This window comes from Scaptodrosophila lebanonensis, unplaced genomic scaffold (assembly GCF_003285725.1).
Source record: "Scaptodrosophila lebanonensis strain 11010-0011.00,11010-0021.00 unplaced genomic scaffold, SlebRS2 tig00001410-arrow-pilon, whole genome shotgun sequence".
NCBI lineage: Eukaryota > Metazoa > Arthropoda > Insecta > Diptera > Drosophilidae > Scaptodrosophila > Scaptodrosophila lebanonensis.
Window position 1 is genome coordinate 4,153,624 of NW_022060738.1, and position 13,615 is coordinate 4,167,238.

General features: G+C 40.2%; 3 protein-coding genes across 3 annotated transcripts; all 3 read left to right on the plus strand.

The window, feature by feature from the left end:
- The first annotated feature begins 1,083 nt into the window (after nt 1-1,083).
- LOC115630658 (uromodulin-like) lies at nt 1,084-3,274 on the plus strand. The gene is made up of 5 exons (XM_030527299.1): nt 1,084-1,207; nt 1,264-1,368; nt 1,781-2,719; nt 2,805-3,045; nt 3,135-3,274. Exons 1-4 carry the CDS (start codon nt 1,144-1,146, stop codon nt 3,011-3,013), a joined length of 1,317 nt encoding a protein of 438 aa, XP_030383159.1. The 5' UTR covers nt 1,084-1,143; the 3' UTR covers nt 3,014-3,045; nt 3,135-3,274.
- Nucleotides 3,275-8,004: 4,730 nt separating this feature from the next.
- Nucleotides 8,005-10,065, plus strand: LOC115630634. The gene is made up of 2 exons (XM_030527270.1): nt 8,005-8,318; nt 8,487-10,065. The coding sequence occupies exons 1-2, from the start codon at nt 8,087-8,089 to the stop codon at nt 9,983-9,985; spliced, it is 1,731 nt and encodes a 576-aa protein (XP_030383130.1). The 5' UTR covers nt 8,005-8,086; the 3' UTR covers nt 9,986-10,065.
- A 749-nt stretch (nt 10,066-10,814) lies between these two features.
- On the plus strand, nt 10,815-11,933 carry LOC115630759 (early boundary activity protein 3). The gene has a single exon (XM_030527414.1). The coding sequence runs from the start codon at nt 10,815-10,817 to the stop codon at nt 11,931-11,933; it is 1,119 nt and encodes a 372-aa protein (XP_030383274.1).
- The last annotated feature ends 1,682 nt before the right edge of the window (nt 11,934-13,615 follow it).

The window sequence follows — 13,615 nt, forward strand, 5'->3', positions numbered from 1 at the left end:
GGTCTGAGGATGGAGTCGAAGCATGTCCAAGTGGTAATAGCTGGCGGGCACAGAGCGAGACTTTCGCTGCCATGACCAACTAGGAATACGATACATTGCCATAAACATAATAAAAGTTTGTAATTGAAACCAGCAGCAATGGCCACGTGAAGTTAACAGCGCCGAGCATTTAATCCGCCACTCTTCCTCCCATCAGAAATTGGCCGAGGGTATGAGAGATTTGTGCGCTCGTGCAAACAGCTGATTAAGTTAGCAGACAGTTTTGTATTTGTTCGCCATCATTAATGTTGTTGTTGCCCTTTTCTTGCGCTAATTATTACTACAGTCAGCGGATATTCAATTCGTATTCTTACAACTGGATTGATTTTTAAATGTTACGCGCTCACTGGAAAATCATTTTACCATGTTACTAGAAAATTAAAATGGAAATTAAAGTCTTAAATGCATAATAATAGAATTAAAAATAGCAATTCTTTTCAACATGGAATTGAGTTGCTGTATAATTGCTTCTCGGAACAAATTGTTATCAGAAATTTCCAAGTTTCTTACATCGTCAAGGGGGCTTATACTATACTATACTGACAATGTTACCGACTATTTTGTTATCGCTATCAGCGAGCGAAAATATATAGATTATTGGAACTTTCAACTGCAATCTTATGTCATAAATCAGAATATGTTTCATACAATACAGAATATTCAGACAAAAAACAAACGAATTATCAAAAATATAAAAAGTGGAAACACCCAGTCTTTCTCAAAATAAATGGTAACACAAAATTATAAATAAGAAAATTTGTATAGACATTGGCATATGTTTGTGTACCAGAAATAAAGCGGATTTCTTAAAAACTTAATACATGTATGTATGTACATGTCAACAAACAATTATAAACCTAATATCAGTAAATAACAATAAAATTACAGGGTATAGCTTTGGTCGTTTAGCAGTTGAAAGTACAGACCGATTACGCTAATCAAGAGAGACCCCCTTACATGTTTTATTACCGCCTGTCGATTTTATCAGCACTGAACAATAGGTTTTTAGCAAAAAGTGATTATGAAGCCCGAACATTTCAGCAGCGGCATTTGCCTTAGGAACAGGCCGATCGTCGGACGAAACATAAATTTGTCACTTATTCAATGGCTCGAAACTGGTGTGTTCTGGCGATTGCATTGATTGCTCTGGGCAGCAGTCAAGCGTTGGGTAAGTATTGGTTGAGCAGTACACTTTAGAGCAAGAACAATAACTCGATTACACAGAATGTTACGTGTGCGATTCCGACAATGCAAAGTGCATCACAAATGTGGCGAGTATCGACAAGGAAACATGCACGGAGGACGAAATCTCTTGTTATACGAAGTCGGGTAAGTCTGGGGTCTAACTCTGTAGCTTCTGAAGTGATTCAATCAGTTTTACACCAATATTCCAAAGTCTAAGATATAAACTGGTTTTCATTTCTTTATAAAACTTTCCTCTTTTGTGTTCGTCTATGCGCGCAGAATTTTTGATTACAGAATTATTGAAAGTTGAGTTTAGTTTTAGGGCTCATTCAAATGAACAAAAGCATCTTTTTAATTAATTTTTAATTTAATTAATTTGATCAATTAAGTGAAAATGTAAAAAATAGTTCTGCAAAGACGATAAAAATGACAAATGAACAAAAAAACAAAAGTCAAGAAAAGCCCCTTATGAGAAAGGGAATATGAAAAAACACAAATATCTCCGATATCAGAATTTATGAAAATATTGATTGATTGATTTTGTGATTATATCCAGATATAACAGGCAAAGTGACACGAGGCTGTCTAGCTAAGGACGATAATAATTGCTCCTCGCCCGATTGCTTTCAATGCAGCGACAGTGGCTGCAACACGCATCCAATCTGCAAGAAGTGTGAAGCCTCTGATCCTGACTGCTCACAGACTGATGCCAAAGCGGACGAATATAATCAAGTTTGTGAGCTGGGAAATATGTGCGTTAAGCAACTGAACGATGCCAAGCGAGTGGTTCGCGGCTGTGGCGATGGGAAGAGCTGTGAATCGAATACAGAGGCCTGTATTGCGTGCGTGGGACCGAACTGCAATGAGGGAATCTATCCGGAGTCCCGCCTACAGTGCTATCAATGCGAAAACTGCAATTTCCTTAACAATAACAGCTCCATGCCCTGCTTGGTTTACGACGACGCCGAGAAGTGCTACGCCAGAGCCGAGAGCGCAGATACCATGCAGCGAGGTTGCTTTTCGGACCCGGCGGCCAAGTGCAGTGCCAGCACCACCGATCCCAAATGCTTGTCCTGCAACGAAAATGGCTGCAACAAATTGAAGTATGAGCGCAACGTCGACTGTTTCCAGTGCTCAGATGCCGACAGCTGCGCCGGCAGTCAGGCGGAGAACATTGTCCCGCCCTGCAGTAAGCCGGTAGGGTATGCTGAAACCGATGTGTGCTACACACAGGTCAAGGATGGCATCACGTATCGTGGTTGCTTTAACGAACGCGACAGCCAGTTGGGCGAATGCAGCGAAGCAACCAGCTGCACTACCTGTATCAGCAAAGCCTGCAATTGGGAGGAAACTGGGAAGGTACAGGACTCAAATTTCACTTGCATTCGTTGCCGTAGCGATAATTTTGCTGGATGCCGGGATGCTGCGGACAAAATTGGTGGCGAAAAGTGTACAAAAGAGTGCACGGACAACAAATGTTTTACCGGCACATGGGGTGGGTCACTTATAGTACACCATCTTGTTTCAATATCATATCAATCCCCTACTTCAATCCCTACTAACTTGCTCCTCTCCTACAGATGGCATCGTTGTACGTGGTTGCTTGTGTGATGCGACCCATCAGATGGTCCATCAGTGCACTGACTCGAGTGACGATACCTGCGATGTGTGCGAAGGTCCCAATTGTAACACGAAGGCCATTAATAATGCCAGCGCTTCGAAGCCTATTGCCCTCATGCTAAGTGTTTTAGCAGCGATCTGTGCCGTACCAAGATTGTCATTAAAATGAAAATTTCAATAAATTTCGTAGTGAAAACAGGGGTGAGTATTGGCGAAGCAGTCACTTACACCACCTCATTTCTCACCAATCCCATATTTTAATCACTATTTAACTTCTTCCTTACTTGCAGATCGTGTTTGGTTGCTTTCTCTTCCGTACCTTGAAATTGAGAAAACGCCTATTTACATACAAGTATAACTTAAGAACAGACGGTTTTGAGGGATTTAGTAATAATGGTATTCCTGCATGTGATTTAGATTTGTAATAAATGTATCTAAAAGAATAAATCATTTCCATTCTATAAATTGAACGGAAAAATTGTACCGAAAGCAATCGCTGAAATACTTGTTGAAAGGGAGGAAATCCAAAGAAGTGGCGCAAAAACCTAAGTCAATTAAAAACTAGTACTACTTACAGTTTGTCAAACATTTTGTTAGTCGATAACATTTATTTTACATAGAATAAAAGCCCTCATTTGATTGCGCTAGTGTTTTTAAAAAATAATTCATACAAAAACAATAATTCGACTTTCCAACTATTTATATTGTATGCATTATTCCTAACAAACACTAGCGCAGCAAATGCTGCTGCATATAATTTAATTCATAGTTGTTTTACCCATCTATATAGTATTATCGGATAGCAATATTTTCTGATGGATCAATCATCGAGTTCTTGTGTAGATGAAACCTGCTTACAAATGCATAATGTATGGCAGTGAATTTATGTTCAATATTAAATATTTTTGAATTATGATTTGTTAAAGCAAGAAAAAGATTTTTTTGGGAACCACAGAGAACCACAGTTTCTTACAAAAGATCAGTAAAAATAAATTAATGCGCTACCCAATCTCTAATTGTCCCTTTCTTGGTGTGAAAAAAAAAACAATGTATTTAATAAGCACATACATTTTTATGAAATTTCAAGAACTTTAGTTGCTTTTGCAGATCTATTACTAGAGGAAGTATCAATGATTCTTTGTATAATATCTTGATTTCTTCCTATTAAAGGCCCTTGATATGTTTAGCATATTCATAGAGGTTGCATTGCCTTCAATGTTATGTATATTCGGATATAGTATGTACCAATGTGGATTTTCCACAATTTCAATGACTTATTGGGAACAAAGAGCGTTCATGGCCATGCGCAAAAACATAAGACAAGACCGGGCGGGTGTAGTCGTAGGCGCCGGTTCAGTTGGTGAGCAGCCGAGAAATGACTTTCCAACAAACGCAGTTACAACTAAAATCCATAGCTCAGAGTCTCAGTCGCCTTCACTGGCACGGCAACACACGAGTACAACAAACTTTTATGCGAAAACTTTTAATGAGCATTTGAACGGAAATGTGTAAAATGAGTTTTGGCTTTTCCAATATATTTAACAGCAGCCGCTCTAAACACAACTGCACATAAGGACATGCGTGCATTCGTATCAAGGACATGCCTAACTAGCTAATAATTAATTTAGTCAGCTGCCAAATGCTTCCAAATATAAACTCGTGTGCTTATGACGTCCACTCAGAGACTAAAGCGGCTTTTTAACTTCTGCATTGTCTGTTGCATGAACAAAACGACAACAGCATCCTCACTAGAAAGAAGAACCCAAAATTACTTTAGCTGGTTGGCTGAACGCGCAGTGGGCTGCGGTTGGCCCGCAGTGTAAACACAATTCAATTAACTCGTCGCTTGTCGACGCTGCGGCTGCCGCTGCCGTTGCCGTTGCCTCTGCCTCTGTTGTTCTTGTGGAATGGTTGACTGGCTATGATGGCGCGTCGTCCATTGTTGTGACGCGGCAAGGCTGCAGCGCTAAAATAACTAAAAACAACAATATTTTTGCCAAACGACAAGCTGATGGGCGATGTGAGTGCTGATACTGATGCTGATGCTGATGCAGGGAGAGGGGTGGAGTCGCTTTCATAGCCAGGCTGCAGTGGTGTTTGTGCACCGGGGTTGGTTGCATGCAACAAGCCACAAATTGTCGCACAACATGAGGCTGTGGCCCAGCACCACATTTGCATTATTAAAATTTTCATTTTGGCCAGAATTATCTACCGCCACATAATTGGCTTAAATATGTAATATTTGTCAGCAAAGGGGCAGGCCTTTTGGCAATGCAGTGTTAAGCTTTAAAAGCTACAAGATTTAATGAACTGCATAGAGCAAAAAGCCTAGCAAATTGCCCAAGACCTAAAGACCAAAGGCAATCTGAAGGTTGTGCTCATTCATCATAACGGCACAAAGAGCCATCATGAGACATTTAAGCAAAGAAGCAGTTGAAGTGTAAAAGTCATTGTCAGTGCTGGCACTCTGCTCCGGCTATGTGGTCGTCTGTGTGTGTGTGTTTGAGTGTGTAAGTACGCGGCCCCTTGGGAAGGAGATAGAGGAGTCGAAGCATGCGTAGCACAAGTCAAACAATGGAGCATGTTGTCCTTTCGTATGGGTAAATTTCTAGTAATGCTGAGGTGACTCTCCTTTTATTTAATTCAATTATTGGTTAAGCTAAAATATTTAAATGAAATATGTACATATGTACACCACAAGTGTACCAGTGGTATAGTGTTTAAGATCTTGGTATGCTGCTGGAAAAATATCTTTAACGTTCATCCGGTTTTCAAAAAATAACCATTGAAAATATTCTACAACAAAATTATTGAGTTGTTTTTCTGATCCAATGTTTTTCCATATGAATTGGAAAAGATTAATGAGTTCAAATTTCAATGCTCAAGGTATTCGGAAAGTGGAATGCTGCCCCGCTCAAACTAATATTAGGTCAAAAATTGTGAGTACCACGGATACTCAGATAAAGTAGTGTCACTTATCCAAAAAGCGTTTCATATCTTTCCTAACACAATAACATTAGCATTTTCTTTGCATGTAATATCACATAAAAAATGAGTTTTTCTATATGCACAAATAGACAATACAATTTTAAGAGGATATTATTTAAAGTCACAGGAATAACAAAAATCAAATAAAAATTTGAACTTTAGTTTGATTTTACGTTAAAAAATAATAATAAAACAAATAGTCATTATTTCAATAAAGTATCGCTTAAAAATGACGCCGAACAGTTCAATAAAATGTTTTATGAATTACTTTGTTTCAATAAAATACAAATATTTTATAAATTACTCTCAAATATTTGTGAAGCTATGTATATAATTGACTGATTTTTTACCATTCATCACCTATTGCAAGAAAATCTTGTGTACAAACTGTGCGCTAGCAACCATAAACTGTTAACGATATATTTTGGAAAATTTAGTATTTTGTTCAAGAGTGTATAAACAAAGTATGGCGCGTTCTGCGACTGTCTGCTTGTGACACTTTGGCAAGCTGAAGGAAATGCGAAAGGGTACAGGATGCCAAGGTTGTGGTGTGCCTTGAAGTGTGACTTTGATTTCAGTTTCGAGCGCTGTTTTGGTGCTTGGGGCTGGATTGTCAACGGCTCGGTAGCGACAATGGCAACGACATTCCAAGCACCACGTGACTTTGCCAAGAATAATGATTTAATTTTCTGCCGCATACATTTTTGACAATCTCATGGCTGACAGTTTTTGGTTAGCCGGCTGCTTTCCTGCATTGCGCAGTGCTTTGGACATAAAGTCCTCTGAAATCGATCAGTTTTTATGCTGCTTAGCTCTATATGGCAGCTAACAATAAATTGATTGAATTCCTTAAAACTTAATAAACTCTATTTGTCTGCTTGCAGCAGCTACAAAGACAATTTGTTGTATGTTCTGTGGGTAGGCCCTACGGGGATTTGTGACTTGACTTGTGTGCTCACTGGAGCATTGACAAACACTATATTACATATTTTGTTTCAATTTTCTTCAGTTTGCTATCTCTAACTAACAGATAAATAAGTGTTTGTTTCGAGTCTTGTATGTGTGTGTGTGGTGCTTACGATTGCTATCAATAGTTCGTTAAACTGCCCTTGTGGAATTCTCAGTTTCAATTGATTTGCACCAGCTTTGCAGCCTATCTCAAACCATATAATGTCAAGCAATTTAAGTGTTTTATTTTCACACGACATCAGATATTTTAATACACTATTTTACAGTTTAGTTAAGTGTCAGCTCAAGACTGTGGGGAAAGTCTAAAGAAAACAAAGTGGCAAACTAGCAAACATTAAATAAACTGTGATAGCATCTCAGCCAACAGTTTTTTCCTCTCAAATTTTATTGCAAATATAATATGTACGGGTATGTATCAGACGGCCCTTTTCAAGCCCCAACAACTGCGACGCACGCATTTGCATATCAAAATGTAATAAGCAAAAATCAAATATAAAAAAATGGAGCTCAGATACTTGTACATGGGAACTGTGACACGGCTTGGTCAGGACGACAGGCACATCAACAACAAAACAACAAACAGCACAAAATTGATTATGCGATTTATTTTTTTGGCATTTTGTGTGATGTGTTCGGGCTTCTTTTTTGGCCACACTACCATTACTCATCAATTTTGTCAACATGTGGGTGGGTGTGAGAAAGCAACGCCATATATTTTGCTTGAAAATAATATTGACTATTTTATTGTGCAAATAAATAATGCATTGTGTTGCTCTGAATGTGTGCGTGTGTGTGTGTGTGTGTGTGTGTGTGTGTGCAAACGCATTAGGAGCCTTCGACTGGCTTGGCAGACGCAAGGCAAGTTGCTGACCTCGTCCAAGCACATATTACACGACAAGCTAGCTGATTTATTTGTTGTGCGTTTCAACTAAACGTGAAGTAAATATGTAAATACATGACATTCTTATGTATGTGTATGCTAGTGTTAACATTTTATAAAGCGGACTAAGTAATGTGCTTGAATGAATTTCTAAAAGTAATTAGAAAAGTCCTCGGGCCATTGAGAAAAGTCGCAAATAACAAATAACAACAAATCCGAATTATTCACACAGCATTTAAATATAATTCAAGAAAATTTATTAATAATATATGTACAGACGAATAAATTTATATCACACACTATTTGTTTTAAGCTTCAAAAGGTAAAATAAATTATTTTGGCAACACATTTTAGGAATACACACAAATTATGAACGTTTTTTATTGATTTTAAATTTGAAAGCTAATGGACACAGTAAGACGCGAACAAGCACGTGCAGAGCACGCCTTCGAAAAAGAGCAGATCAGGCATGGAAAACTTTACGAGAATATAATTAACCTGCTGGAGGAATGCGTCGACATGGTAAAAGCCCCTGAATACACCAGTTGTCATGAATATCTTTCCTTAAATAGATATAAACAGCCTTCAACTCTGCCGTCTATCCACAAAATGAAATTTAGATCAAGCAACCTTCTAGGTAAGAAACTCAAAAATCCCCTTCTTTATTCGGCCCTGTACACTCTCTTTTCAGCTTTATGATTACGATGTTTTATTTGTGATATATATTTGCATATTTTCTCATCCTTCTCGTTTCCATCCATACTTGGCACCTTTTATAAATAAAATACCTCATATTTATTAATAGTCTCCACATCTGTATACGAAAATTGCGGAGTGCCACTGGAAAAGAAACAAGCAATGACCCGTCTAACAGCCGGTGGTCCTGGACCTGGGGGCGGGGATGTCCGAGTGCTGCCGATATCCCCACAGCCCAATGCCCCAGTCCAGACTCAACGACTGAGCTCAAAGAATTATGAAAAACTGTTTGCTGCGCGCTTTCCAGAAATGGAGCCTCACGAAAAAAATGACACACCAGCGGTGGTGAAGACAACAAAGATGGTAACTCGTGACAAGGAAAGCACCACAACACCATCGCTAATGGCGCCAGCACTTGCCCTCCACACATCCACTCCACTCATCCAAGAACCGATCTCATTGCCGCCATCCGTGCCGATTAAACTAAATGTGGAAACTCAGGCCGACTTTAAAGAATCGCCCGGTTGTAAGGAGAAACGGGAAACAGATGGTCTGCCGCGAACTAAGCGGTCAAGGATTACAGTTCCATCGCCCTATCGGTCGTTCCAAATAGATGAAGACTACACTTCGAAGGACGATTATACACCGAAGGAAGAAAAAACACCGACATCAAGACCGCAGCGAAAGGAACGAGCAAAAGAAGCAACAGAGGTCCTTAGGCCACAGCTATATGAAAAGGCAACTCAAAGCGATGAACAGCCTCCGGATGAAACAAAAAATGAACTTTCTGAGCTAAAGGCCAAATATGACGATCAATCGGTGTATGTAAAAAAACTGGAGGAAGAAATTGACAGGCTGCGAGAAAAAGTCATATTTCCAGCTCCGATGGCTCAGCAGCGTTGCCCGCAGCTTGAACGACAGAACTCCAGCATTTGCGAATTCTGCAAGGATAAGGAATTGCCTTTGTGTGAAAATAATCTTCATCATCACATGTTCAGCTTTATTGGACTCCGGCATTTTAACGAAGTCGTCCTCACGGTTTTGCTCCGCTCCGATAACATCTACCACATTAATGTGCGGGAGCTTAAAACTGGCAATGTCCTGGGCTGTGTTCTGGCCACTGATGCTGCCATCGAAGAGGCCATTCAATTGAATATGTTTGAATATTTTCCAACCTTCTGCGTGACCGATGTGCGCAACACTTTAAAGCCACGCGATTGTCCATTTGGCATGAATTTTGAACTCGTCCATGAGAAGAGGGAAGATGCAGGACAGGTGTCATCCAGTCCCAAAGATGTCATCACGCTATATGAGAAAAAGATTGCCAATCAAATAAACACACCACCCACGAGCAATCTACGCGCCATGTTTTCTGTAACCAAGACCCATGCCGTACCTATACCGCCTTACCGGAGCCGTCGCCGTCCAGCGGCTCTTAAGATTTCCGTTATTAACAGCAAATATGTGTTGAGAGATGACGATGACAAATATCCGGTGCGAAGCATCGAAGTATCCTCCATCACCGACTTGGTAGGCAGTGGAACAAAATTCAAAAACAACAAACACAATAAGCGTAGGAAAACAAAGCTTCGGAGTCCCGTAGAGTGATTGTTCATTTAGGATTATAACGTTTAAATTAATGTGGAAAACGATTTAAATAAAATGACACGCTAATTTTAACATAATTACATAATTGAATTGGAAATGTCATTATAAATAGGTATACTACTTGTAGTTTAGTACGATAGACAGACGCCATAAAACATACTTATTCCTGATCAGTATGTCAAGTTGCGTCGACATGGCCATGTCCACCCGCCTGTATAAACACAATAATCTCGGGACTATGAGTGTTCATCTAAATGTGTAAATAAATTAAGCAAGTATTTGTCTCTTGTATTCCTTCCTTATTCTTTACTAAAACTGTGAAATAGTATACACAAATAAAGAACTCATTTTGTTCGAGTCAGTATTAATTTAAAAGAAAATGAACATTCAAATCGTTGCAGTGTGTTAGAAAATCGTTACTTAAATTAGTTTAAATGAGACGTTGCAGGAATGCCCACACTGTTTAATTTATTACAATTGGGTGTCTATCGATAATAAGAAAGGGCGCGCAAAAGAGTTGCAAACAGGCGGGCTATAAAGTTTACCTAAAATGATCGCACAAAGTTCTCTGTAGGTGCCTGGTACGAGACGAACCCTTTGCAACCGCACGTGCAGCTGGTCGCACTTATTAGGTAAAAAGGGTTGGGTCGCGGAAAACCCCAGCGAGACAGGTACAAGTACAGTACACCGTGCAATTGGCATAACGTGCGTCTCGATTACTGCTAAAATTTGACCTGTTCAGGCTACTTAAGAGCGCCGCAGAATCGAAGGTATAATCAGTTTGCCAAAGGCAGAGCAAGAAAACACATCGCAAGACACTTTCTGAACCATGAGCAACATTAGCAACGACAGTGGGCTGGATGACTCGGCACATGGTGGACATGGAGGAGCCGCTGCTGCGGCTGCAGCAACACGCATGTCTTGGTTCCTGGCCGAAGTCGACGAGGGATCACTGAAAAATGGACGACCCACTGGGCGCACTGCGCTTTGTGTGCTGCACTCGATGGAGCTAGTCGAATCAGACGTCTCGGACAAGTACATGACGCGCTTCGTCGAGTTCCGCATGAACAATACTATACTGGAGGCGAAACTCATACTCGCAGCCGATGAGCGCAAACTGGTGGATGCGGCACTTGTTGCCATGAGCAAGGAGCGACGATCAGAGGCGGAAGAGCAGCTGCTGTTGGTACAGTATTGCGAGGACAACGGCAAGCGGCTGGTGCATAAGCTGGTGCCGCAGCATAAGGTCACCTGGCTAAGCACCAACAAACTGTTGAAGGGCACGGCGGTAGTGAAGCTCGAGAATGGCTGTCTGGCCCACATTCTCTACGCCTATGAGCAGCGCGACAGAATGGAGAAGGTGCTGCTACATCTGAAGGCGCGCTGTTTTGATCACGCATTCGACGAGCAGTTGGAAGCTGAGCCGCTGCCCATGAACAAGGACACATGGCTCCTCGTACAGTACAGTCCCGAGCCTGAGCTTGTTGTCTACGAAATCATAAAATATAGCGAGACCGTCTGGCAGCAGGAGAACGACTTCAAAGATGTCATTGCCTATATGCAGCTGCCTGGAAGTGAGTTGGTCATGCAGGCCGTTGTCATCAGCTACAGTACGAAGCATGAGCTATTGGAGGCCAAGTATGAAGAGCTGCAAAGGTTTGCGCTTGGACTGGAGATCCCAGTAATAGAGGAACTCGAGCGCCAACTCGAGCAGGGTGGGAGCACGACATCTCTCTTTTCTCGCAGCACACTCTTCCAGCAAGCCCAGCAACGTGACACTACCGGCGAGCACAAACAACTCCAGAGCAAGCTCGAACTGATGACTGAGAAGGCTCAGCAGGAGGCACAAATGATCATCGAAGCATTCGACATGGTTGATAATATCAATAGGAATTTACAAAGCCAGATCGGGCATGCTAATCAACCGGAAGCGACGTCTTCCCATTAGTATAGTACTTATATCATATAAGCTGAAAGCAATTATGTACGCACATTTACGTTGGTTAAAAATCATTGCGCACCATTTTTAAAATAAATGTTTTAAGAAACATACATACAAAAATACATACATAAGTAATTAAAGTATAATATTTGCATACATATTTATACAAATTGTTTTTTTCTGATTTGATAAACTACAGCCAAGATTGGCTCTAGTAGAATAAAAAAGCATTGGCGATTATTTGTGAATGTCACTATACATACATACATATATATGTATATTTACGTACATACGTGCCAGACAGTTGGCAGAAGTAAAGGCTAAAAAATACCAACCATTTTTCCAATTGCTATGATGATGATTATTTGTGGCTACGATTAAGGCTGAATTTTTAATACACGAGTGGCATATGTATGTATGTATTACTCCTGTAAAATCTCTGGTGGGTTTTCTCGCAAGGTTTAATTTTAACATTTCGTTCCGTTACGATAACACGCCTTAATTTCAGCGATATCGATACACACTTTCGATCGAATTTCATGAAACGGTTAATGCAAGCAGGATTTCGCAGGATGCTTAACAGCAAAAGGAACTACAAAGCTGTATATATTCGCAAACTAAACAACATTTCCCAACTCAAGTCAACAATATATGTCAATATATAATATGTACATATATTGTTAGTGGTGGTATGTGCCGCAACTGATGGCAATTTCTCAACTTTAATGATAATAGTGAACAGCTGTTTGAGTTTCTGTTTTTATCAGCAACTTTTTAAGAGAATTTTATAGCAGTGTGTGTATTCAAGAAATTCGGCACTGCACATATGTATGTATGTACATACATCATCTAAAATTTTGCTTGGAAATTCTTTCACCATTGTTTTCGTAAAAATGTTTGTACATACTCGTATGTATTTATGAACGGATCGCCCTGCAAGTATTCAAGATATGTACATACATATATATATGTATATATGTACATATGTATGTACCTTGTCTTGCGCAGTTATTCACAAACTTTTCCAATGTAAGCAAAACTAATCCTCCCTATTGAGTTATACATCCATACACAAATTGTAATTGTGCTCATATTTCTTGAAACGCAACTTTCCAGCCGAGGCACCGAAGTTAATTCGAAGCTTCCGAATCACTCTTTAGTACAGGTTGGTTGGAAATAAATCGGTGAGGCGTAGCTTAAAGCGTTTGCTACTCGTATGTCTGCATTTTGCCATTCCTGCCAATAGTTCTAGCCACCTTGCTTCTTCGTTAATATTGACTTGCTGATTATTTTTATTTGGTGGGCAAACGTTTCAATTGAGACATAAAACTATGCCAGCGCCATTGCCGATGCCGTTGCCGATGCCCATGCCATTGCAAATATAAACATTTGTACACGATTAAGTGTGGGCTGTTTATTTTTATGTTTGGTTTAACGCTTCCGCCGCTGTCAACGTCTCTGCCGCGGCTGCTTCTGTTTCTGCTTCTTCTGGCTGGCTATTCACAGGCCTCCATATCGGTGGGATTTGGTCGTCTGCCATGTGTGCCCGTCTGCGTGTCTGTTGTCAGATATTGCGTATGCGCCACATTAAATGGCCCAGAATGAGATACAGAAGGGCCGCCTGCTTACCCATCTCCTCATGCTTGGGCCTCAAATGCTCTTAATGTAGACAGCTAAACAAAAACAGA